Source organism: Callithrix jacchus, chromosome 6 (assembly GCF_049354715.1).
Source record: "Callithrix jacchus isolate 240 chromosome 6, calJac240_pri, whole genome shotgun sequence".
NCBI lineage: Eukaryota > Metazoa > Chordata > Mammalia > Primates > Cebidae > Callithrix > Callithrix jacchus.
This window is the reverse complement of record NC_133507.1, coordinates 21,515,903-21,542,397: the sequence shown is the minus strand read 5'-3', so window position 1 is coordinate 21,542,397 and position 26,495 is coordinate 21,515,903. Positions and strand designations below refer to the sequence as shown.

Genomic DNA, 26,495 nt, shown 5'->3' with positions numbered 1-26,495 from the left:
TTACCAATGGAGCCAAATCAGTTCCCACTCATCCATCTGCTTTTTATCTTCCAAATGTCTCTTCTTGTTTTCTCTCCAATTCTTTATGTGCCAGTGGATTTGTATTCCTCTTCATCATTTTAATGGGGGTTCTGGAGGAAGTAGAGTAAGTGGATGCTTTCCATCCCCATCTTTATACAGTCCTGTTCTTACAATTCTTAGGAAACTTGCTTTTTTGTTGGGTGACTATGACTGGAATCCTAATATATCTTATCATTTTAAATTGTATTTACTTGAAACTTGAAACAGTTCTGTACCACTGCTATTCATGAAGGAAAAAAAACCCCATTTTTAAATTCACCCTATATTCCTCCTCATTAGTGAGGGTGATAAACATATTTCTTAGTTTTGAAGCATTTTTATAGATGACAGATCATGGTCCATTGAAGGAAGCTTCATAGAAGAGGATTATTGAAAGTAGAAAGGTCGTTTTCTTTCTTACCATCTGGAACAGAAAGTTATCCACCAAACATGCCCTCAAAACCTGAAACAGTTGTACTGTGACTCTGGTACCATAAGTCTTAGAATACGAAAGAATAGTCTACTGTGGCTTAGTCATGGACTTTTTCAACTTAGAAGAGGCATAATGTTGTTTAATGTTTAAGAGTTTCTTTCATGTTAAAATAACTTATTTTTTTAGATGTGTAATATCTGCAGAGTTACAACAATTTAGCCAATCCAAGAACAGTGGTAGAACCTGCTTTATTTCATATATATTTGTGCATATGTTTTTTTTTTGAGACGGAGTTTCACTCTTGTTACCCAGGCTGGAGTGCAATGGCACGATCTCGGCTCACCGCTACCTCTGCCTCCTGGGTTCAGGCAATTCTCCTGCCTCAGCCTCCTGAGTAGCTGGGACTACAGGCATGCGCCACTGTGCCCAGCTAATTTTTTGTATTTTTAGTAGAGATGGGGTTTCACCATGTTGACCAGGATGGTCTCGATCTCTTGACCTCGTGATCCACCTGCCTTGGCCTCCCAAAGTGCTGGGATTACAGGCGTGTGTGTGTGTTTTTTGAACTGAGACATAATTGTACCTATTTATAGGGTACATGTGATATTTGGTACATATATGTGCTGTGTAATGATAAAATCAAGTAATCAGAATATCTATCACTTCAAACACTTACCTTTTCTTTGTGTTGGGAACATTCCAAATCTTCTCTCCTAGCTATTTTGAAATATGTAATAAATTATTATTAACTACAGTAACCCTACTGTGCTATTGACACTAGAATTGGTTTCTTCTATCTAACTGCATTTTCATACCCTTTAATCAACCTCTCTTCATTCCTCCCTCGTCCCCGCCCTTCCCAGCCTCAGGTCATCATCATTTTGCTCTCTCCCTCCACTTTTTAACTTCCCACATGTAACATGTAAGAACATGTGACACTTCCCTTTCTGTGCCTGGATTATTTTAACACATAACCTTCAGTTCCATCCATGTTGCTGCAAATGACAAGATTTCATTCTTTTTTATAGCTGAGTATCATTTCGTTGTGTATACATACCACATTTTCTTTATCCGTTCATATGTCATAGACACTTAGGTTGATGCCGTATCTTAGCTATTGTGAATAGTGCTACAATAAACATGGGCATGCAGCTATCTCTTTGATATACTAACTTCCTTTCTTTTGGCTATGTCCCCAGCAGTGGGATTGCTGGATCATATGGTAGGTTTATTTTTGGTTTTTTGAGGAACCTCCATACTGTTTTCCATAATGGATGTACTGATTTACATTCCCACCAACAGTGTGCTAGCATTCCTCGTTCTCTGCATCCTTACTAGCTTTTGTTATTTTTTGTCTTTTTGATAATAGCTGTGTTAATTGGGGTGAGACAATATCTCATTATGGTTTTGATTTGCATTTCCCTTATTTAGTGATATTGAGCATTTTTTCTTTTTGAGAGAGGGTCTCACTCTGTTGCCCAGGCTGGAGTGGAGTGGCGCAGTCACAGCTCACTTGTAATCTTGAACTCCTGGGCTCAAGTGATTTTCCTTCCTCCGTCTCCTGAGTGGGTAGGACTATAGGAGTGTGTGCACCACCATTCTGGCTGAACAGTTTTTGATATGCCCGTCAGTCATTTCTGTCTTATTTTGAAAAATGTCTATTCAGCAAACATTCCATTGTGTATATATACCACATATTTTAATAGAATTATTTGTTTTTTACTATGGTGTTGTTTGCATTCCTTATATATTCTGGTGTATATAAATTTTTTATATATTCTAGGCTATCTCTTTACTCTGTTGATTGTTTCCTTTGCTGTGCAGGAGCTTTTTAAAAATTTACTTACTTTTTAATTTTATTTTTTTAGACAGGGCCTTGCTCTGTCGCCCAGGTTAGAGTGCAGTGGTATGATCATGGCTCTCTGCAGCCTCAACTTCCCCAGCTCAAGCTGTTCTCTCACCTTAGCCCCCCGAGTAACTAGGACTATAGGCACATGCCACCACGCCCAGCTAACTTTTTCTATTTTTTGTAGAGATGGGAGTTTCACTATGTTGCCTAGGCTGGTCTTGAACTCCTGGCCTCAGGTAATCCTCTTGCCTCAGCCTTCCAAAGTGCTGGAATTACAGAAGTGAGCCACTGAACCAGGCCAGAAACTTCTTAGCTTGATATAATCTCATTTGTTTATTTTTGCTTTGGTTGCCTGTGCTTTCAAGGTCTTAGACGCAAAAAAATTTTGTCCTGGCTAATGTCTTGAAGTGTTTCCCCAATGTTTTCTTCTAGTAATTTTATACTTTCAGGTCTTATATTTAAGTTTTTAATCCATTTTGATTTGATTTTTTGTATATGGTGAGAAACACGGGTCTAGTTTCATTCTTTTGCATATCGATAGCCAGTTTTCTCAGCACCATTTATTGAAGAGATTTGTCCTTTCCCTAATGCATAGTCTTGGCACCTTTGTAAAAAATGTTTTGGCTGTAAATGTGTGGGCTTATTTCTGAATTCTCTATTTTGCTCAATTCATCTATATGTTGTTTTTACGTTAGTACCATGCTGTTTTTGTTACTATAGTTTGTAGTAAATTTTAAAGTCAAGTAGTGTGATGCTTCCAGCTTTGTTCTTTTTGATTAGGATCCTTTGGCTATTCAGGTCTTTTGTGGTTCCATATGAATATTAGAATTTTTTTCTATTTCTGTGAAGAATGTCATTGGTATCTTAATGGGGATTATACTGAATCTGTAGATTGCTTTAGAAGTATGGACTTTTTAACAATATTAATTCTTGCAATCCATGAGCATGGGATATCTTTCAATTCTTGTGAGTGTCCTTTTCTACTTTTTTTTTAAATCATGTTTTATACTTTTTATTATAGAGATCTTTCACCTCTTTGGTTAAATGTATTCCTACAGATTTTATTATACTATTTTTGTAGCTATTGTAAATGGAATTGCTTTTTTGATTTATTTTTCAGATTGTTCACTGTTGGGGTATAGAAATGCTACTAATTTTTGTATGCCAATTTTGTAACTTGAAAAATCACTTTACTGAACTCGTTTATCCATTCTAACAGTTTTTTGGGGAAGTCTTCAGATTTTTCTAAATATGATGTTACGTCATCTACTAACAAGGATATTTGACTTCTTCTTTTCCAGTTTAGATGCTCTGATTTAAAGCTTGATGGAAGCCAAGTTTGTCCTCATAGTCATAAAAAACCTGATTTCCCGAAATGCATTGCAATGTAGCTAATATTTTGCCTGGAGACTATGGCAGCATAAATGGAGATGTCAGGGGTGTGTACTGGGACATGGAGAGCATTTCGAGGTTGTTGCCTGAAATAGGCTCTCACAGGCTTCACTGTGTCTCCAGTAGAAGTGTGCTATTGTTTTGCTTTCCAAACGGAGGACAAACACCATGCTTAATTCTTGGGATTAGGCTTCGGAATTCTGGTATAATGTTTACAAGATTGTCGGGACTCAGTTAACCCACAACAATGTTAAGTCTACCCTGGGTGTGTGTTAGGCATCTTGGACCTACCCCATAAATATGCATGTGTGAGAACATTTGACATTATTTAATCCTCTGGCATAAAGCCAAGGCCTTTTGAGTTAAGCCCTGGTGGCAGTGCCTAGTGTCATGCATAGGAATCAAGGGACAGAAATATATATCCAGAACAGTCCTCCTTGCTGTCTAATTCAGTTTCCTGCCTTTAGAACATCCAGAAAGAAGTTTGGTTTTTGTCTAGCCTATGATTGAGTGTTTTCCTGGGAAATCCCATAGCAGTTCCAGAATAGAAGTCACGTTGTTCTCAACATTCTCTCTCAGGATTGGTAAGGGCAGTGCCTGAGTCAAAAATAGGCAGGGCTCCTCTTTTGTGTCCCAGCTTCCAGAGGCTCACATTGTGCATGCTCTTTTAAAATAGGCTGAGTTCAAAGTTAACAACTGACACAGCCGGAAGTGTCGGTTACATTTCAGACATTTCAGACATTACATAAACCCAGAGATGAGCTCTGCTGGGATCTATGTTGTTGGGTGTGAGGTTATAAGCTCTGATAAAACACTATCACATAGTTGTGTGTCGTTAGGTCTTGATTTCACCTTGTTTTATCTTTCATGAGTCTTAATGATTGTCATGCCAACTTACTAAATAGTTTTAAAAAGTCATCACTTTGTAGAATGGCCTTCTCTGCTGTCCTCTTCCATGACCTCCAAATGGTGGTAGACCCTGGGTGGATATTCCTGTTAGTACCCCTCTGCCCCCTACAACCCCACACGTTTCTTTTTAACAGACAGAGCATATTGGGGAGCACCTCACAGTTTAGAGTGCCGCGTTCCTTCCTGTCATTCATCTCTTGCTGTAGTTGAAAGTGAGCTCTGACGTAGAGCTTACACACATCTTTAACTTTCATGGACAGGGTGAGTAAGAATTATCCCTTTGTTTGGGATGGAACACCAAGTCTCCTAGAGATTATAGGAACTTTGGTGGGATTCTGGCTGAAGACATGAGGTGCTTAGACTCTGCTCTTCATGTAAAGGAAGGTCCTTTTCTCTCCTGGCCAGAATAAAAAGAATACTGGGTCCTGTTACCTGGCTTGGTTACCCATGAAGCTGTTACTGCTTTTCTTCTCAGCCTCTCTCCTCTGTCTAGTTTGACTCCATGAGACAATGACAGAGAACTCCTCTCATCCCTGAGAAAGACAAGGAGAAAGCTGATTTGCATCTCAGTGGCCCATGCAGTTGATAATGATCCTGGGAGATTCCATAGTATTTCCTGAGAGACAGGACTGGTGACTAGCAGACCTTCAAAGGCCGTCTGCAGACTTTCTGCTTTCTGAAGAGGCACCTGGGAAGTCAGAGCAGAGGCTCACCAGGACTCCTCCTCTGTGCTCTACACTGAAGATTAACGTCAGGTTGACAGTGGGCAAAAAACGTCATGCTCACAGACAGCACCAGACAACTAGGGCTCAGTTGAAACTGGTGGGGGAGACATGCACTGCCAGCATCAGAACCATCAGGGAAAGAACATCTAGACAGCGGAGACACAGCTGCATGGAAATGCTGAGAAATAAGAACACCCAAACTGCTGCCTCTGGATTGGGAGAAACTTGTCCTTGGCAGTGCCTTTGGAGATGCACTACAGGAAGGACATGATAGGTTGTCGAAGTTTCCTAGACTATCGCCTGAAGCAGGGCAGTGGTGTGGAAAGAGCATGGGCTCAGAAATCTGACCCATGATCCCTGGTTGGTTGTGTGTCCCTGGACAAATTATCTAAGAAGGCTGAGCTCCATTGCCTCCTGTGAAAAATGCAGATAGTATATAAAGCTGCTAACATAGTGCTTAGGGAATTGTGGGTCCCTGATGTACTGGATTTAGGAAGCTAACATTCATTGCCACTCCCTTCAAAGCTCTTTGCTGTATTTGTGGGGCTCGAAATCTGAATTCTGGGAACTGCTGTATTTCCTGGCAACCCATACCAGCAAGACTCTGATTAGGACTCCACTGATGGGAGGCACCCATGCATGATTTGGAAAAGTAGGAGAACTGCCAAGGTCCTGCAGCAGGGTAGAGAATCACCCAGGCAGCAGGAAACATAGACCTGCCTGGGAATTCACCAGTGGCTTCTGGGATCTCCCGCTACAGTTTACTTTCTTTGGGGCAGTGAGAGACACCGGCTCCAGTGGCTGTTTCCTGAGGTCACTGTATGTTGTAATTTCCTGAAATTAGTAGTGGTTTTTTCTGACTTTAATTCTCTTACTTCATCCAACAGTGTGGTAAGCCTCTAATTCTCTGCATTAAATCCTTTTTTATTTGAAATAGTTGGAGGAGTATCTGTTTTCTTGACTGAATCTTACTAACATATCTGCAGAATAAAATGAAAAAAATGCAAAAAAGGTGAGAATGAGTAGTCATATATATATATATTTGGAGGCAGAGTCTTGCACTGTTGTCTGGGCTGGAGTGCTGTGGTGCAATCTTGGCTCACTGCAACCTCTGCTTACTGGGTTCAAGTGATTCTCCTGCCTCAACCTCCCAAGTAGCTGGGACTACAGGTGCCTACCAATATGCCTGGCTAATTTTTGTACTTTTAGTAGAGACAGAGTTTGACCATATTTGTCAGGCTGGTCTCCAACTCCTGACCTTGGGTGATCCACCCACCTCGGCCTCCCAAGGTGCTGGGATTACAGGCGTGAGCTACTGTGCCTGGCCCATCTTATGTTTTCTTAGTAAGAAAGAGAAACATTTGAATTGACAAAAGATAGACTCCAGAGATTTCAATTGGATCAACTGAGGTTGCTCTGAGAATTGGGAAGACTTAGCTCAGGTTTAGCCAGGAGAGCTTGAGGAAGAGAGGGTGGGAAATCATAGGCATTTGAGTAAGAAGTGAGATTTTAAAATATCTCTCTATATAATCTATATTATCTTATTTATAATCTTATAAGTAAGATAAAGAAACATTTATCTTTCCCTGCTGCTGGACAAGAGATTCTTAACAGCAGAATGATCTCAAGCAGAATAAATTGAAAACAAAGAAAAATATAACCCACATGGAAAAATGGTCTTCCCAGTACCGACGCACATGAGACTGTGGCTGGGGAAGAGATGATTGAAATCAGGGAATTTACCCCATAATAGACGTGCACCTGTGAGGAGAGGAAGAACTGATAATGAAATGATAGCTTTTTAATGTTTTGCTGGACAAATATCCTGACCCCTTTTAAATGAATGTTATCCAAATCCTATTCAGCTGGCCTTTTTGGAGTTTGCTAAATTATACAATTTGTCTTCCCTTTATCTGCATGGATGCATGAAGCCCCTCCTCCTGTGCAGACCACAAGGCACTTCTCAGACAGGGTCTTAGGTTGTACCCTGGCATAATAGAAAGCCCATAATTTAGAGGCATTCAGCGGTGTGATTGTCAATCAGCTCCTGCCTGTGTGTATTCCATTCACCTCCTCCTTCCATGCAGGCTTTAGGTAAAGGACAAAGCCTTATTTTATACTCTGAGCCTTTATCTTATTTTCTATAACAAAATCAATCAAGATAAGGGAGCACATATGAAGAGAGACTTCATCAGGTAACAGGGATGTGTCTCTTCCATTATCAGTTGATGGCTACTCAGATTGGGGTTGAAAGGAAACAATTTCAGTGTTATGTACTATCAAGATGGTTCCTTGTATCTGAGCTTTTCTTTTTTTTTGGAGGCTTGAATGCCCTTGCCTCCTGCACTAACACCAGCAGGGTGGGAATGCAGTGCCTAGGGGTCCGGGCCCAGGAGATTCCTGTCTTTACCCATCTGGCTTACCCCAGGAATGATTTCTTTGGAGGCTCCCTGAGAAGAGCCAGGGGTCAGCTATTCTGGGGTCAACTTAGTGAGTGGGGTCAGAGAGAAGAATCACAAGGAAACATGAGATAGGGGAGATCATGGCAGCATGAGCAAAGATGGGCAGGCAAATGAAGATGCTGTATCTGAAGCCTGGGCACAGTGAAGCCCATGGCTGAGGAGATGAGAGGGGGCAGACTCTGTGCCAGGAAGATGGGAGGGCCATCTTGGATGTAGTCAGAGGAGCCTGTGGTTTCTGGGTTGGGCTCTGACGTTCATGTGTCTTTTATGAGTGACCTTGGATTTCCATGCCAGGCTGCCAGGCATGACTCACAGACATCCAGCTCTCTCTAAAGTCTACTTTTTCTGTAGGCAAATTTAGTTTTATCCAAATCCACTGTTGGATAGATTTGATGAGATAAGCTATTATTTTGGAGGAAGTGTGTATATTAGGATAAGTAATGAACATGTATTTGTTTAGACATAATTTAAGCAGGTTGTAGAGGAATAATGTCACTTTTATATATGTGTGGGCACAGTTCTGTTATGTTGGTAGAATTAAAAGTGTTAAGTAAATCAAGAGAGCGGGTCTTGTTCTATAAGGACTAGGAGAAAGTGAGGCGATGAAGAGAAGGGAGACATGGAGCAAGGGCACGAGTGAGGAGACCCAAGGCCTGGGTTGATGTTGAAAGTGGAGCAGAAGGTGCTGAGAACACACCCATTTCCTCCCACCTCCTGCTGGTGGCTGTGGTTAGAGACAGTGCCTGGCCCCACTCGCCCAGCTCAGTGATGTATAGAGCAGCCACCACTTTCATCCTCAGCTCCCCATTTCTGTTCAGTTGGACTCCCACAGGAGAGTGGCTGGAAACATCCATCCTCCCCAAGAAAGACCAGAAGAAAACTGGTCTGCATCTCAATGGCCTCTGCAATTGACAGTAAGCCTAGGAAACGACAGCTTTTCCACAGTGGCTGGGCTGGTGACTGGTATTACAATGAGGAGACCCGTAAACAAACTAAGAAAACTATGATTAGGAGTGAAGCATTGGGGCCTCGTTATACCTCAGGGGAAGGTGCAGAGGAAAGAGAATGAAGGCATGAGGGGTTGGGCTTGGGTTGGAAAAAAACAAGGTGAGACTGTAGGTCTCAACACTGACTGTGTGGACACCACCTGCCTCTCCTTCCTCCTTTAGCCTGACTGAGACCATTACCCACACATCAAGGGCCTCCTGAATTGAGGTGGCCTCACCTGGGGCATCATCACGACCTGGTGAGGAGGCTGGGCAATGGTGGCAGGGCTTATTTCCCTGGTGGCTTTTGTAAATTGGCCAGGGATGGCAGTAGTTGGTAGCTAGCTGCTTGAGTGCTTCTTCTGTTCCTTGCTGCGGACGGCGGTGGTGCTTTCCCAGAAGGGTAGACCAGAGAGTCAACATCCCACTATCAACATCTCACTCATTCTTCAAGACCCAGCTCATCTATCACCTTCTCTGTGAATCCTCCGAATGCCCCCAGTTGGATTGGCATTTCCTTTGTAGTTCATTCTGCCATTGACTGTGCACAATTGTTCCCCCCTTAGACGAGCTTTCTGAGGCAGGGACTGTGTGTCCTACAGTGTCCATGGCAGGGCGTGATTCCTTGCTGGCTCTCAGTGGTGTTTGCGAAGCTGGATGAATGAATGGAGGTAGATACTCTTTGGCACACACATGGAGTCCTCTTCTTGACCTATTCTTGTTAAGATCTATTGGGTGGCTTGTTGGTGCAGGTTGTGTACTATGCATGTGTACTAAACCTCACGGCTCCAGAGCTGGAAGGGTGCCAAGCTCTGGGTGTGGGAGTACGAGGGTCAGAGTGTCCCAGCCTTCACTCTTCCCCTGCAGTCCATGCGTCTGTAGAGGAAAGGAGAGCTGCCTTCATGGGCACATGAGCTACATTCCCAAGGCTTATTTCAAAGTTTGCTTCCCTTCAGTAGTAAAGATAGTCCTAGAGAGAATGGGTAAGTTAAGGAGGAAGCCATTGACATGACTGAGTTGGAGAACCAGCAGCAAGAATTCAAAGGCTACCCTCTCCTCTGTGAAGCTTCCCCTGAAGCGTCCTCTCTGGTGTAATCTCCTGCAAAGTAGAGTTCCGGGCTCCTTTCCCTCTGAGCTCCCTCTCTCTACATAGCACCGGGCTCTTGCAGCACTCTCCCATGTGTCTGCTCCCTCTCACCGCCATCCATCACAGCACTGCGAGCCTCCACAGGAACAAACACAGGCTGTTCATATGCCAGGATATCTAGTGGATACTCCCTGAGGTTTCTTAGATGAATGGGTGAAGAGATGCCTGTACCCTTGAAATTCTTAGGTTGCAATCCTAGCTCCCCAGTGTGATAGTGTTAGGAGGTATTAGAAGGTGGGGAGATAATTATGTCATGAGGGTGGAACTTTCTTGAATGAGATCAGTGACCTTATATATAAGAAAAGACACCAGATCTTGCCTCTGTCTCTCTGCGTTGTGCCGTGGGAGGCTATGGCAAGAAGATGGCCATCTGCAAGCCAAGAAACGAGCTCTCACTAAGAACCAAACCTGCTTGTACTTCGATGTTGAACTTTCCAGCTTCCAGAACAGTGAGAAATAAATGTTTGTTGTTTAAGTCACCAAGTCGATGGTGTATTTGTTACAGCAGCCTAAACTGACTAAGATGGAGTTGAATGAATGAACATATGAGTAGGCTTCAAATGCTGTATAGATGAGGGAGGCAGAGATTCCTAGAAGGAAGCTTCAACCTGAGTTTGATCCCTGTTCTGCCACTTACTAGCCATGTGACAAACCATAGGCCTTGTCCATAAAATAGAGACAATTAATACCAGCCTCACAGTGGGTAGTGGAGGAACGAGCAGCCTAATCAAAGTGCTCAGTGCCATGGCTGGCACACAGCAGACACTCTCAACAAGTGGGAGGTGTGATGGCTGGCTACTTGACTCAGGGTGCTGTAGGAACACAAAGCCAGGCCAACAGTAAATGAGGTGCTGATACTGAATTGAGGGTGCTGTCTGTTCGATTGCTGTGCTCCTAACTGCAGCTCTCAGGCAGAGAGAGACACAGAAATGCACCTATTTTGCTGAGGCCTAGAAACTGAGGCCTGGGGAGCCCACTTGTTGAGTAGCCACGGATGAGTAATTTGAGTAAACTAGAAAGCATTCATCCCTTCATTCAAAAGGCATTCATTCATTATTGGCACCTACTGCATGCCAGGCCATGCCTGTTTGCTTCAACAGCAGAGAAGAAGGCAAGCTGAGCTAGGCAGGGACTCAGCAGAACTCACCACAACCTAGTCCTTGCCCCTTGGCCTGAGACAGCGGCCCCAGAAGAGAAGCAGTGAGTTGCCAAGCATCTAACGCTCTGAGTGGGTGAAGAACCTAAGGTCCCTTATCTGGTTTAATCACAAGAGCAACCCAGCCCGGCAAGCTTTTAATTTCCACTTTACCGATCATCGAGTGGCAGGATCCACTCTGCTCAGTCAGGAAGCTGAGGAGGCAAGGGTAGGGCCTGGGCCATCTGAGGTCCCCTATTTTCCCTGATGCTGCAAAGGAGGGCCTGAGACCCCTTCCCTGCAGGAATCCAGCCTGGTGCAAACATTTAATTTTAAGGCAGTGTCTTGGAGCAAGGGTGCTGATTAGGTCAGCTGGTAGCATCTTGTAGCGTTCAAGGACAATGCCCTGCACATTTGCGGCCCGTTTCGCACTCCTGCTCTTCATTCATTTGCTCTGTCCTCTGCTTTGTTGGTTTTGCTTCTCGCTTCCAGGCTGGTCTCTGCCAGAGAGTGATTCCACATTTTCTCAGCAGCCTGGCTGCCTCTCATCTCATCCTCAGACACGGAGCCAAGTGGCCCGGTGTGTGCAGAGAAGAATGCTCAGCTTACCTGCCAAACTCAAAAGGCAGCCGCAGCAGCCACGGGCCCAGGGCTCTGCAGCCAGAGCCTGTCGCTGGTGCTGCAGTAGGAGCAGTTCCACTGGGTGGATCCGGGTGACAGCTGGGGGTGGAGAGGTGCTCGTGGCTGAGCTGAGTATGGGGATAGCAACTGTGGAGCTGGCTGGATCACTCACCTATGAAGTCTAATGCTGTGGGTTTGAATTGATCTCAGGCCTCAGTTTCTAGGCCTGAGCAAAATAGGGACATTTCTCTGTTTCCCTTTACCTGAAAGCTGCAGTTAGGATCATCACGATAGCGCAGGCTGCACCCCTAATTTAATGTCAGCACCTCATTTAATGTCGGCCTGGCTTTGTGCTCCTGCAGCACCCTGACTCGAGCAGCTAGCTACCTTCCAGCTGGGTGTCTGCCATGTGTCAGCCATGGCACTGAGCACTTTGGCTAGACTGCTCTTTCCTCCACCACCTCCTCTGAAGCTGCTGTTATTTATCCCCATTTTATGACCTTGATTAGCTTTAGTGGCAACAGATCAAGGTCAAGCTTAGAGGCTTCCTGCACCACTCTGGAACCCAACGGCTGGAGTTTAAATCCCAGATCAACCCCTTCCTAGTTTTTTGGCCTTGGGCAAGTTTATGAGCCTCTTGCTTCACTTTCCTCCTCTATGGGGTGTGAGAATAACAGTAACATCAACCTCAAATGGGTAGCTATGACCTAGCCCATGTAAAGCTTCTAGTTAGTGCTCAATGAACATTCCCTGCTCTTCTCTGGTCCTCTGATCCTCCTGTTTTTGTCATCCTCTGGCCCTTCACTGTGTGCCTCTCAGAGGGTATTCCAGGTGATGGTTCGCTCATTCCAAGTCCTGGCAGACTCTCACAGATGCCTCTTCCTGTGCCTCTCTATGCTTCTGCAATTGAATTTGCAATCTGTACTCACACGAGCTACACTGCTTTGGGTCAAGGATGTGTCCATGGAAAACAAGAGACGCAAGCCCGTTACCCGATATAACTGCCACGGAAACACCAATGCAGTGAGGTTGTAGTGTCCTTCCCAGTGGTCCAAATGCCCCAATTGGCCACCTGGCCCCTAGATGCTTGCCTGGAGGGCCTGGGAGCAGGGGTGATATGCAAAGTATTTGCCAACACAGAGGGACCCTGACCAATCAGAGTGGACCTTGGCCACAGTGCTGGAGCACAGGGCACATGGAGGGCTCAGAGCTATGGCTCTTGACCACCTGGGAAGGAAGCACCTGAACAATTGGCATTGCTGCACAGGTGTGCTCTGGGTCTGTATCCACTCTGTCATTGGGAGGAGCCAGGGTGAAGCAGTAGCCTGTGGGGAGTCTGGGCTAGAGGAGGGTGAGTTCTGTCTTTATGACAAGATGGTTGACGGTTGGTAGAATTAAGTGGCCTTCATGGCTTTTGCGCTGAGATGGTGATAATAACATTGGCTTCAGCATCAAACTGGCCACTTGTGAGCTTTGGCATCTTAAACGTGTCTTTAACTCCTGAGAACCTTGGTTGTTTGATCTGTGAAATGGGTACAATACCCCAACCGGGGCTACTATAGAAAGCAAGTCACACAGGTCCAGACACACGGCCTCACAGAGAAAGTGGGAGCCGTTCCTTCTTCTCCTGGGGAAGCCTCGGTGCTCTTCCTACTAGGCGAGACCCCTTCCCACTCTGGGGTCAGCAGGGTGAAAGCCTTCATTTGAAACATTGACACTTGTCTTTTAATCACGCGGCAGGTGTTTACTCAGTGCCTACTCTGTGCCAGGCACAGTGCTAGTGCTCAGAGATGCTTCAAGGCCCTGTCCTCACAGCATGGAAGGGGAGGCAGAGAATATGGTTGACAGGCCTTTCCTCCCACTGCAAGCAATCCAGAGGTCTGGACGCCACTCATAAAACAGCAGTGGCAATAAAACCCATCAGACAAAATGGCCCAGCTTGGAATCAAGGAGGGAAACTCCCAGAAGCCAGAAATAAAAGAAAGACCTCAGATCAGGGGCCTGAGAGGGGCTGCCATGGAAGCGGTCACAGAAGTTCGGGAACTGGTCTGGGTCAGTGGTTCCCAGCTGGGGCTACATCTCTGCGTGACACGGGGAGCTTCAGGAGATGCCCGGACCCTACCCCAGACCAAGGAATCAGATTCCCTGAAGGCCAGGCCTAGGTTTCAGGAGGTTTAAATGCTCCTCCAGTGGTTCCAATGTGCAGCTGAACTGGTGAAGGCCTTTGCGGTGGGGCTAGAGGGTAGGATTCTAAAGCCTGCACAAGATGGGAATGAGCCTCCTGTGTAAGGCAAGGGTCGTGAAATTCTCTGAGCAGGTCAAATGGGGACTGGAAAAATTCCATCCACTAGCTCAGCTAATGAGTAAAAATGCTGGACATTTATCTGGAGCTGCAGGGGTAAAGTGTCACCATTGGGAAATTCAAAGCTGGTCTGTGCCTGATCAGAGTGCCAGGCTGATGGTCCCATAGCTAGCCTGCTGCCAGCACCTCAGGCAGAGTCATCAACAAGTACTTTGGAGGATGGCCACTTCCATCTTCCAGGGCACAGGTGACCCCTGTGGAAAACAAATCCCCCGGAAGATCCTGGAAGGGCAGGCAGACCATAAATTAGTGAGCAGACATGTCATTGTTCCTCAGTCTGACCGTGAGCCAGGAAGATGTCCATGACAGCTTCCAGAGATATTGACTAAATTTGTATGGCGTGTGGCCTGAGCACTGGGGTCTTTTAGGGGGTTGAGAACTACGAAATAAATGAGATAATTTAGCAAGTTTATGAAGACCACCTAGCAGGCTAATGTGTCATATAATAGAAAGTAATTAGCTGAGGGAGACCAGGAGCAGCCTCCCCAGGAGGTGACATTCAATTTGAAGGATGAAAGATGAGGCAGAGGCGGCAGGCAAGGAGCTGGGAAGCAGATCTCCAGGCAGAGGCAGAGCAAGTGCAAAGGGCCTGACACTGGAATAAAAAGGGGCCGGGGGAAGAGGGCTTAAGGTCTTGTAAGCCATGGTCAGATGCTTGGAATTTTCTTGCAAGGGTGAAGGAAAGCCACTGTGGGTTTAAGCAGGGCAACAATGTGATCTGATGTTGGACAAGCAGAATCCTGAAAACTCACAGCTGCTTACATTTCATTTCTTTTGTAACACTGAGCATCCCCAGTCCCCCTCCTCGATTCCTCTCTCTACCTCGTCCCGTATTTGCATTTTTGCAATAACTGCATCAAGGACGTTGGTAGGTGTCTTCTCCATCTTTACAGATGGAAAAATACCAGAGCGAAGCAGTCTCATTTGTGCCCTCTAGTTCCTGAGTGGCAGGCTCTCAGATCATCTGGCACTCCTTCCAGAGCTCCTGCCTGGATGTGGGGCACTTGTGAACACAAGAGGCAGCCAAGCAACCTGCCCCGCTCTTGTTATCACAGCGAGTTTTATTCTCGCCCACCTTGGCCCCCGGAATGAGAATGTGAACAGTTTGCCCCAGCGTGGTCTTCCCTGCAACACACAGCTTCGCTTGAGCATATGACTCTGAGGGGCCAGTCATCCCTTCGTTGCCTTTGTCCAGCATCTCCACCATTACAGCCTCATTTTAGAAAACACAGACACTTGGAGACAAATTGAAAGGGTGTTTTCCTGCAGCATCTCCACTTAGCTCACCTCATTATGCTCCACGGAGGGCTGCACCACTCCTGTGACTGACTGGACCCATCACACTACGGTCCACGTGGGTTGCATGGAAGTCCTCCCTCTTCTTGACCATTGGGTCCTCATTTTCTATGAATTCCTTAAGGAGTAGCTGCTTATAGCTGGTGCTGGGTCAGTTTTGGGGAACACTCTTAAACACTGAAAAATGTCATGGCTGGAGAGCTCGAGGTCTTTCCTGTCACAATTCTTGGAAGCCCATTTCCTATCCCCCATGTTCTAGGGGAAGGTGGCCGGGGAAGTGGTGAGGAATACTTGAGCAAGGCCACAAGGGACCTTTAGTGCTCTTTGTTGGGTGGTTCTATTCAACTTTGGCTGCAAACAACTATGATGATTCTAGAGAAACCATGATCTGGGGCTGGATGGCTCAGTGGACTGTGATGGATATTGTCCTATCACCTGGATTGCGAAGGATAGAAATTACACTAGCCCAGTCCTAAAGCCCCAAGCAACTAAGATATTGCTTTTAGATGGAACCACGGAAACATCCCATTGTTGTGGATGACCCGCCACCAGAACAAAAGCCTGTTTATTTTCTGCTTCCACAGGGGGTGGCATAGAGTGCCTCCTGCTCCCCACTCCTCTCCTCTCCTCTCCTGCTATCTCACAGGAATCCGTTCCAGGCCAGGGCTCAGGGACCCAAGAGAAGGGATGCCACTTGGCTCCCTGGGCTCACTCTGGTCCTGGTGAATGCCAAGGGAAGAGCCCTGAAGACAGGAAGCAAAGAATGGAGATAAAGATGTGAAGAGATGACATCCGTAGTGTTGGTGAGAGACAGGGGCTGGGGCAGGCTGTCAGTGTCATGGGGGAATGCCATTAGGGATGTTCGCGAGGCAGTTTGTGTGTCTGGAGTCCCATCTGACTGGCATCCGTAAACATCCCTCTTCCATTCATTCTGGAAGGGAGCCTTAATTAGGCATGAAGAGATTGATCACGCAGCAGCCTCTTGGAGTTGTTGGTCTCCGTGCCATCTGGAAGGATGGTTTCCTACCCTGCAGCAACAGCAGTGGGAATGATTATTGGGGTCCTATAGCCCAGGCCTGATAAAACCCAGATGGCTTTTGTCCTTCCCAGAAAGGAGTGAGATTTTGCTTGAGTTGATGGGCTTCCTGCTGAGGGTTGCCAGGTCTCTGTGTCTAGGCCTCTGCATAGGGCCAGTTTCAGTTTACAGTGACCCAGCCACAAAAGTGACAGAAAAAGCCCTGAACTGAGGATGAGAAGACCTGGGTGGAAACTCTACCAGGGAGCTATGAGGCTTCGTGCAGGTTTCTGGCCCCAGTTTTAGGACCTACACAATGATCCTGCTTTGGCCCAACCCACATGATTTTTTGGAGGTTCCTGTGACATAGACGCAAAATAACTTCATTATCTATCAAACCCTCCACAAGCATTAAGGATTTAATCCAACAAACATTTATTGAGGAACTGCTGTGTGCTATGCACCACGCCTAGTGCTGTGATGGATACAGGTGAACAAAACACAGTCCCTGCCCTTGGCGAGCTTACAGTCTAAGAACAGTCATAGGACAAGTGCACAAATAACTATAATACAAGGCAGAATATGGTAAGTGCCATGAGAAAGGTACAAATAAAGTGCTACGGTGGTTCAGCAGAGGGAGAGATCCCAGTGGTTGGTAGATCAGGGAGGGCTTCATGAAAGACGTGGTTTCTGCATGAGCTTTGAAGGGAAGAAAAGGGAGCATTCCAGGGGATGGGAACAGCAAGACCAAAGGCACAGAGACAGGAAAACGCAGGCACCCTTTCCAGGGAAAACAGCTCTCCTATGCTGGCCAGGGGAGGGTGGAAAGGAAGAACGGGGCCTTACCTGGTGGTCTGTAATGTCAAAACAGAGAATTGTACATTTGTTCATGGGCCGGGGAACTTTAAATGTTTGTGTGCAACGGGAGATAAAAATCACCGTGCATGTCAGGATGGACTGGACAATGTGTCAGCGTGCACAGAGGTAATCTGGGAGGTGAGACTGTTGCTGAAATAGTCAAATGACAAAGAGGTGAGGTTAGTGCTAGCGGGAAGACTAGCAAGGCAGAACGTGGGAGGAGAGTCGAAGATGACGTCAGCGTCTCAGACTGGGTGGCTGATGGGATCACGGGTCTTTCAGTAGAAAAAGGAGGGATTGTGGGAAGGGACACAGATGATCCACTTGGCTTTCTGACATGTTGAGTTGATGGTGCTGCTATGAGAGCAGATGGGGTGAGTGTTCCCCTAGCAGGTGCAATCCCAGCCTGGAGCTCAGGAGAGGGTTGGGGTGGCGGCAGCTTAGAAAGGTGCGGCCTGGTCTAAAGGCAGATGTGAGGCTGCTGATGGAGCGTGCAGGCAGATCCAGGAGAGGATGCCAGTTAAGGCATGTCCATGTGGTGGGGCAAGGAGAAGAGGGGGAATACTGGTCAGATCTACCTTGATTTCTTTGTTGATCAAAGTAGGGGTGTCAATAAATAAATCATAAATAAATAAATACATATATAAATATATACATAGCTGAGAGGGATTGGAAAAGGAGAAGAAACACAAGAACATGGCATTCTGGGTGCTGTGGGGCCAGGGGTGTCCAGGAGGAGTCGATGCCGAGCCAAGTGGCGTAGAGAGCTGGGAGGTAAGATGTGCGTCGGCGCTGGGACACTGCTGCCAGGAGCTGGGGGAAGCTGAGGGGCCTCAAGAGGGAGGGCAGTCGTGAGTGCTGGAGGCCCTTCCTGGGGCTGGTGGAGAAGGAAGTGAGGGAAAAGGCCAGCACGGTGGAGTGAGTGTGTGCTGATGGGCAGAGGCAACAGAGGTGAAGGAGAGAGAGTGAGGGCGTACAGGAAATGTAACTGGTGGGGACAACGTTTCCTCAGAAAGTGGAGGAAGAAGAGGAGATTTTAGGGGCAGATCTCATTTCAGAAGGCTCTGCCTCTTCCATGAAGTAGGAGAATGATGGGGGCATGTTGAGACTTGGGGAGAATGTAGTTGGAAGTGCTTGGGTGGGTGATGGCAGGCAGACTGGGCATCTGACAGGTGGCAGGAGGTGACAGACGGGTGCCTGTCAGCAGTGAGAGCTGGCTGAGGCTAGAGGCCCATTCTCCCAGGGTGCCTGTGACCCTGCAGTTACAGCAGCAGATCTGGGGGCCGGGTACAGGCTGTGCGACTCCCTGGGGTCACCCAAGGTCAGCTGGCCCACACCAGGAACAGCAGTGGAGGCTCAAATTGAACTCTGAATGGGCAGGAAAGGACGACTGGCCCCTGACTGTGCATGCCCAGATGGAGGAGGACAATGAGCCAGTGAACGCCAAGGCTCCTGGAGCTCCGCCATCACATGGCCAAGGCATTTTGGCACTGCAGGACTCATGCCGAGTGGGGGAACAGTGCACCTGTTGATTTTCCTGGGGTCTCCAACCTTTCTCCAGAGAGAACCCGAAGGCAGGGTGGAAGGTCTCCTTGCTCTCCAGCTCACATCAGCTTCAGTTTAAGGAGCCAGGACTGTGACAGGCGGAAAGGAAAGCATGTTCTGGACTCCCAAAGACTTCTGGCCCTTTGACTCTCCTGCCAAGGGAGGGTGCGGTGCTGGCTTGGTGGACGGAGCTCAGGGCCAACTCTGGAAACTGACACATGAGTTCCCAGCAGCGCTTGCCATGAGACATTCTGGAATCCAAGGCCTTGGTTAATCCCTCAAGCCCCTGCTAGAAATTCTACCCACTCCCCAGGTCACTTCAAGCTTTAGAAATTAAATGTCTTCTAGGGTCTTTGAGATCCTCAAGATGAAAGGCTCTGGAGACGTATAAAATATGATACAAATTGTTTCCACCGCCTGTGAAAAGTCCGAAACCACTCAGCTCCCACAGAAGCTATTAGGGCTGTTCCTTTGTAAAATATTCATTTTATAATGTAAATCCCCCATCACCGACTTCAAGCAACAACAAGGGAAAATGCAGAGATGTATCATCACCCTCACGGCTTTGGGCTGGAGCGTTCGAGTGTGGGGTTAATGGTTCTGCTGCCTCCATTCCCTCCCGGTCAACCATTAATTTAGAGTCAGGGTCCTGTTCTGCACTGGCATTGATTAATTATGTCCGGTCTCATATGCTTAGGAGCAGGACTTGATTGTTTTCTTAACTCCCTTCACCTTCAAGATAGGTTTTTACTTACCCTTCAAATATATTTTAAAACACTGTTATTTATCAGGCAAAGGAATACGTCTAATGAATCAAGCCGGCTAATGTTTCTCTATGTGTGACCTGTGATTCCAGCCCCTAAGTTGCAGGCATCCAGCCCAGATTTTTCTGGGAGGTTATGCCCACTATTTGGAGTCACATTTGGCTTTGGACATTCTTTTTTAAAATCGTACTATTAATCTCAATAGGAGGAAAAAGGGATTTTGAAAAATTCTAAAATCATTGTTTCTGGGGAGAGGGGGGTGCATGGAGGTGGGGTGGACGTTGGAACCTCTCCCTGCAGAATTGAAAACCTCAATGCTGGAGTTTGGTGTGGGCTACTGTGACCATCAGGGTAGGAAAGTGACAAGAAAGTGACATTGACACAGCAGTCTGGCTGCAGAGGTCCTGCGGAGTGCAGAATGCAGAAGGTAAATAGCGGTGGCTGCAGGGACTTGGAGCTAGATGCTTCACATTCTTTCAGGTCTCACACTCTGAGGCTCTGTGAGGCACCCCAAAAGGCAATCCTATGTATGTTAAGAAGGATGACATTTATCCTGACAGCACCCTTTCAAGCTCTCATGGTGGCTTCCCTGTTGGCAGAGGGGACAGTACCGTCCCTCATGTGACATTCTAACAGGGTGAGACGGAAACTAACTCAGAAGGTGAAATCCCAGGGTCTTTTCTTCCTTGGTGGACTCATGTTGCTTTAAAAAATACCAAACACAACTAGATTGTAGACACTCCCCTGCCTTATTCTAGGGTCGAGTGGGCCCTAGATCTTGCAGGAGGTCTAGATTTTTTTCAAAAACGTGATTCAGAACATTCCACCTCTTCAGTGTCATCTGCTTGTGTCACCCGAAGTTCTTGGTGGTTCTTGCTAAGCCAAAATATGAACTGTCCATTGTGTCTTCTCTAACCTTCTCTCATAGCCATGGAGGTCTGTCTGAGACGTTTGAGTCGATCGTGGTTTGTCCCTTGGGCAGTCAAACCCTAAGTTCGTGGAACGAGGCCCTCTGTGCCGATGGGGCCTCTGCTGCTTGGTTTCCTTGTAATCCTCTGCCCGGTCGAACTGTCCAACCTCCCTCTCCTCCGTGAACAGCACCCACTTTAGACTGGGTCAAGTGTCCCCTCTGGGCCTTGGCTCTCCCCGAATCCATGTAACCCAGAGGCTTGGGGCAGCTGACAACAGGTGGCTCTCCATTCATCCATGAGCCCAAAGATCCCTCGAAACCAGGAGGCAGTTTGTCATCCAAAGTCATGGGATTGGCTTCTTGTCATGTCAAGTCCTTCCACCCCCAAAGATGGACTGAGTCTCAACCTGGTTCAGGTGGGTTCTCCACACCTTCTTCCTGTGGCCTATCTGCCTAATGCTAGATGAACACCACACAGTTATAAATACTCAGGTCAATATATATATGCAGGTATAGATATATATATTCTGGTCACTGTTTTACACTTTAACAAAGAAAACCACTAGCCTGCTTGTTCTATTGTTTGTGCCACCCCGACTCCCATCTGCCTGTGGTGTAGCTGGCAGGAAATGTGAGCCACTGAGTCCCACAGGGCGCCCACCTTACGTGGCCCCATCGCACTGGCCGACAGTCAGTTTCAAAGCTCCCTGCTCATGTAGGCTCTTGAGGGCCTTAAACTCCAAGGGCATGGTGTGGGGGCTGGCCTGGGAGGTGTAGCCATACTTGAGGCTGTCGTAATAGTGGTACTTGACTGGGTTCTGGTTCTGATCCAGTGGAAAGGGCCAGAAGCCGTAGAGGTAGATTTGGTTGCAGAAACGTGTGGCCAGGGTGTACATCAAGAGGCCAGTGGTGGGTCTTTTGATGTGGACTTTGTTGGTCAGCCAGTACCTGGAAAAAAGAAAAAGAAAAAAAAAAAAGAAACATGGGTTTGTGAGTCCTCCTTTCCAGGAAGATGAAAATTCTATCCTCCCCAGCAGCCTGCCTTCTGCCACTCCAGGAACCACAGGCTACACATTTCTGGTTCCCTCCACAGAGGACTGACAAGCACCTTGAAGCAACTGAACTGCTCCTTAGCCTGGGTGCGGTCACAGACACGAGTTATGAAATTCTCAACACAAACCTGTGGTGGGGACAGATACAGAAATGGAGCTCTGAGATGAAAATGGTTTGCCCAAGGCTTCCTGAGTGGACAGGGGCAGCACCTTGCCTCTAACTCAGGCCCTCGGACAGCTCGAGCAGGAGTTGGCAACCTTTTTCTGTAAAGAGCTAGATGATTTTTTGCAATATTTTTGGATTTTGGGCCATAACAATCCCAATACTACTTGATCATTGTGTAGCTGTAGCATGAAAGGGCCACAGACAGCACACATGGGTGTCGCCAGGCTTGGCCCTCAAGCAGCAGTTTGCTGACTTTTGAGAAAACACTTGCCCTTGCATGGTGCCCACTGCCTTCCTGGGAGTCCCACGGGGCGTCCCCTTGTGGACCAGCATTCCTGAGTCCGTCCTCACCTCCTGAGCGTCTTGACCTTTCCTTGCTGTCCCTGCCACAGGACCCCCTCTCTGATACTCATCTTTAACCGCGAGTGACTATCCTGGGAGTACTGCATAGTGGTTTGTCGAGCAGGGCTGGGTTCTGCCCACTCTTTTTCTTCTAAAGACTCCTCACTACATCTTGGTGTACCCACCTCTGAAACAGAATCCCCGCGTCCTGCCTCAAGTCCTCTATCAAAGGGTTATGAGAGGGAACACGGAGAAGGAAGAGTGCAGGGTACAGGGTACGCCTTAGCCAAGAACGTAGTGAGGAAGAGACTACGTCCATTCCACGGACTAGGAAGCAGGCTCAGAGGCGGGGAGTAACTCAAGACCTGAGTTTTAGTGACACTTTGGTCACCAGCTATCTGTGTGTCTTTGAGCAAGTCACTTATCTCTGCTGAACCTAATGTTTAACATTTATGCAATGACGAGGCACAGTCTAGGTGTGGCCTCCAGGATATCTTCCAGGTCCCAACATTCCAAGACAATGTAGAATTTTCTCCCTAAGTGGGAAAACATCCCTTCTATTTGTTATCATCTTACTCTCCATCACAGTTACGCTCCCTCAGGGACTCAGAACACACGCTGGTGTGTAATCTAACATCTTTATTTCTAGTAAAAGTTTCCACTTACCCTAGCATGCATCCCTCGAAAAGCAATGCTTTTGCCTTGGCAGAAGGACATTATCCTTACCACCGATTTCTTACCATTGTGTCTCTAGACTGGACATAGTTCACATCTTTCTGTCCAAGCAAACTCCATGGTTTGCCCTCCCTAAGTAAAGCAAAGGCCAGCATGGTCTCTGTTGACATCTCTGCAGAGATGCACGTGACTGTATAATCAAACTCATCCATTAGATGCAGGCCAGAAGTAAAGATAGGTCAGAAAAAACACGTACGTATCACTGAAAGAGGAAACTGTCTAATATTATTCAGTGCTTTCAGCTGAAAGGTTGGGGTAGGAGGGACAGGTTTTCTGAAGCTCAAATACTTCTTTCCTTTTGCAAAATTTTCCTTTTGCAACTCAAAAAAGGAAACCTAAAAAAACGTCCTAGAGTGGGAGATGGTAGCCTGTGAATCAGACGATGTTATAGATGGCCAGTAACCTGTGTAAGTTCAGTGACTCACGTCATCGTGTAATGTTTGAGGAAATAAAATGCATTTCGAGAATCTTCATATCCACATCCCCCATCCTGACTATGGGGCTGGGTTACTTGAATCTCCCCTTCGACACAGCTGATGGAGGCCGTGGTCCTGGGTGGCCAAATAGGAGTGAACCCGATTCTCCCGGGCGTGGCAGGAGCCAACTGGGTGGCCCCGAGACAACCGTGGCCGCTTCGTGAGCCTGTCCTTCGAAGACCCCTTTCCTCGTGGTTTCTCTGATTTCATCCTGTCTAGGCCGAGAAACTTCCTGGCAGCTGAATTTTCCAAGTGGAAACCCGAGGGAGGGACAAAGGCAGACGCAGAACAGGGCAGCGTCTCTGGTAACTGCAAACACAGCACATTTGAAAAATAACAGGAGCAAGTGTTTGCAGATGCTGTGATCTTCGTCATTTCTTCCCCGCGCTACCTCTGAGAAGTCTCTGTGGTGGCAGCCCATCACAGTGATGCATCCTCCACCTAGTAGCCCCCCAGGCATTTCTTCGAAATCTCTCCCTGCTCCCCATACAACCCAAGTTCCATAGTTGAGAAGCTCTGCAAGACCTGGCCCCTGCCACCCACCAGTTTCAGCTCCCACTGACACCTGCACCCCTCCCCAGAAGGTCTGGCATGCAGCTAACACGGCACTGTGCTATTTCCTAGTGCCTCTCCTCACCAAGGCTCACATCAAGACTCTTTTGAGCTTTTGCCCATCTCTGAGCTGTGCTAAGTATGTCCCTTTGGGCACACATGGAAACCATGCGGTGGGGGCTGTGGTGTGCACACCTGCCTTACGTGCTGAGCTGTGGGGTCCTGGAGGGTTATCTGTCCTGCTGTCTCTGTGCTAAGGCTCATGATGGCTGAAGAAGTGAATGGTTATTTTGGAATGGGAAAGGATGCTTCCCAGAAAAGGTGTGTATGTTTTGGGCTTCTTCCTCTTATATTTGTGATTTCAGGGGAACATAGCCAATTTTCTATGGGGTGGGGAGAGGACTGGGATGGGGTCTTGGTACCAGTTTCCAAGAAGTTCTGGGAATGTGAGAGGCAGACTATGGGTGGCGTGTCCCACTGGCCAGGTGGAGCACTGGTGCCACTCTCGAGAACTCCTAAGATGCTAAAAGTACTGATGGTAGCTACTTGGGTGTTTTTAAGTGACCATATTGTGATCAAGGTTATCAGATAACTGGCCCATGTCTCCACTTTGCTCCGAGGTCTGGGCTAAACGTCTCATTTGAAAGGCACATTTCATGCCGCTTTCTCTTTCTCCAAACCTTCCTAACCACGCTTCACAGCTCCTCCCTTTCATCTGTATCACCCAGCTGAGATCTGACCCTCTCTCAGCATCCTACCGTCACCTAGCACTTTAGAGGGTATCAACTCATGCCCGCACCTCAGACCCAGGCTCCACTCAGGGCACGAGGACTGAGCAACATGCCCAGATGGCAAGGAGTAGAACCAGGTCCTTCCTTCAGGCCTTCTGGCCCCAAGTCCCTGCTCTTTCCCCTTTATGGTGCAGCCCCAACAGACAGGTGGGTGGCTAGGAATGTGGTTGATCTAATGTGACTGTCCTGGGACTACCCTGCATGGCCATCTGCTTAGTCATCAGCTAGTATGTAGGAGGCAGGAGGGGGCGGTGCTGGCTTGGGGACGCTTGATGCTGAGCTTAGGGTTTGTTGGATAAGGAGCCCTTGCTGAGACCACCGTAGCACCATCTATGCTCAACGGAGCTGAGCTTGGGAGGCTCTGAGGGGCAAAGGCAGGGGGACTGTAAAGAGGAGAAGCATCTCAGAAGAGCAGCAGCTGATACGGGGATCCTCCCACACATCTCTGCAAAGTGCTCATGCACCTTGGCTTAACTATGTCCCATAACAGGGAGCTCGCTCCTCCAAAACGAGTCCGTTGCATTTTCAGCTCTAATGCAGCAGTTCTCAACCTAGGCGGCACACAGGAATCACCTGGAGCTTTCAAAGCTGCCTGGATCTCACTGCCATGTGTAGCCTAGACACTGGGATTCCCATAGCCTTCCCCAGTAATTCAAATGTGCAGCTACGACTAAGAACTGTTATGACTGGTAGGTGGTTCTGCCGAAAGAACCCAAGCATGAGATATATTTAGAGAAAAGGAGGGAAAAATAGGAAGTGTTAGGAAAAGTCACAGAGTTTTAAAGGTGATCGGGGCCGGGGAGCTCATCTAGCTCGGCAGCCTTGCAGGGGATGTGACTGAGTGAGCTGTGATTGGGACACGTATAAGAAAAACCAACACCCAGCCTCAGTGTTGGGAAGGCAATAGGGAATGGTGAGGACTGGGGCATTGTGATGGGTAGCCAGTCTTACTGGTGTTCAGTATGGTGGTCCCAGATCTTCAGAGTTTTTTTTTTTTTTTTTTTTTTTGAGTATTAGAAATTGGGATTTTTATGCAAATTCTCCAAATTTTTAAATGTTGGCAACCAGTTAAAATTTCATTTTGAGAGGCTGAGGCGGGCAGATCACCTGAGGTCAGGAGTTGGCCTGGCTTACATGGTGAAGCCCTGTCTGTACTAAAAATACAAAAATTAGCTGGGCATAGTGTGCACACCTGTAATCCTAGCTACTCAGGAGGCTGAGGCAGGAGAATCGCTTGAACCCGCGAGGCGGAGGTTGCAGTGAGACGAGATTGAGCCATTGCACTCCAGCCTGGGTGACAAGAATGAGACTCTGTCTCAAAAACAAAACAAAGCAACACCATGTGAAGCCTTCTTGGGTGATTCAACAGGCCTTGTGTGTGTGGTTAATGCATGAGCCTTCTAGACTGAACTTGTCCCCTTCTGTCATTTTAGAGAGGAAAACGTGGGAGTCCAGTGTGACTTGGTTGAGAGGAGACAAACTTCTCAAGCAACTGGTTAGACAGAGTTTGGATACAATCCAGGTGTCTGAGGCTCCTGGTCCTTGGGCATTTTCACCCCATGGTGACTCCCCAGGCTGGGAGTGAGCTGGCTGCAGCTGTGGGCTGACGTTACCCAGGGATGGTCGGGCCATGACAGTGCCCCCACATGAAACACAACCCTGATATTTACTTCCTAAGTGAATTCAAGCCCTAAAATCAGTCAGATAAACAATGGCTTGTTTATTTTCTGACAGTGAGGTCTTAGTAGGGGAAAACCTTCAGAAATGAGCTGCTTGTCAGGGCCTCAGTGCTATGCCTAGAAATGGGAAGAGAGGAATCCAATCAATGATGAAACGTCCAAGTAGCCCATGGGTACTTCTGAGGTTACTCAGGCATGTGCTGGGGCTCCACGTGTGCTCGGTGCTCCCTAGG

At 47.3% G+C, this 26,495-nt stretch overlaps 1 protein-coding gene, 1 long non-coding RNA gene and 1 other non-coding gene across 5 annotated transcripts in view; 1 reads left to right on the top strand and 2 right to left on the bottom strand.

The window, feature by feature from the left end:
• LOC118154778 (uncharacterized) overlaps positions 1–26,495 on the top strand; it is a 174,066-nt gene that overhangs the window by 41,844 nt on the left and 105,727 nt on the right. The window lies entirely within an intron of this gene.
• On the bottom strand, positions 12,586–15,471 carry C6H15orf32 (uncharacterized protein C15orf32). Its single transcript, XR_620720.3, has 3 exons — positions 15,412–15,471; positions 13,084–13,441; positions 12,586–12,681 (listed from the first exon to the last, which is right to left on the bottom strand). It is a non-coding gene; the product is annotated as an uncharacterized protein C15orf32 (transcript).
• ST8SIA2 (ST8 alpha-N-acetyl-neuraminide alpha-2,8-sialyltransferase 2) overlaps positions 16,804–26,495 on the bottom strand; it is a 76,962-nt gene continuing 67,270 nt past the window's right edge. For both annotated transcript variants that reach the window (XM_035303884.3, XM_035303885.3), the window contains exon 6: positions 16,804–21,417. In XM_035303884.3, coding sequence (XP_035159775.1) covers positions 21,132–21,417 — 286 coding nt within the window. In that variant the 3' untranslated portion in view covers positions 16,804–21,131. The remainder of the gene's footprint in view (positions 21,418–26,495) is intronic.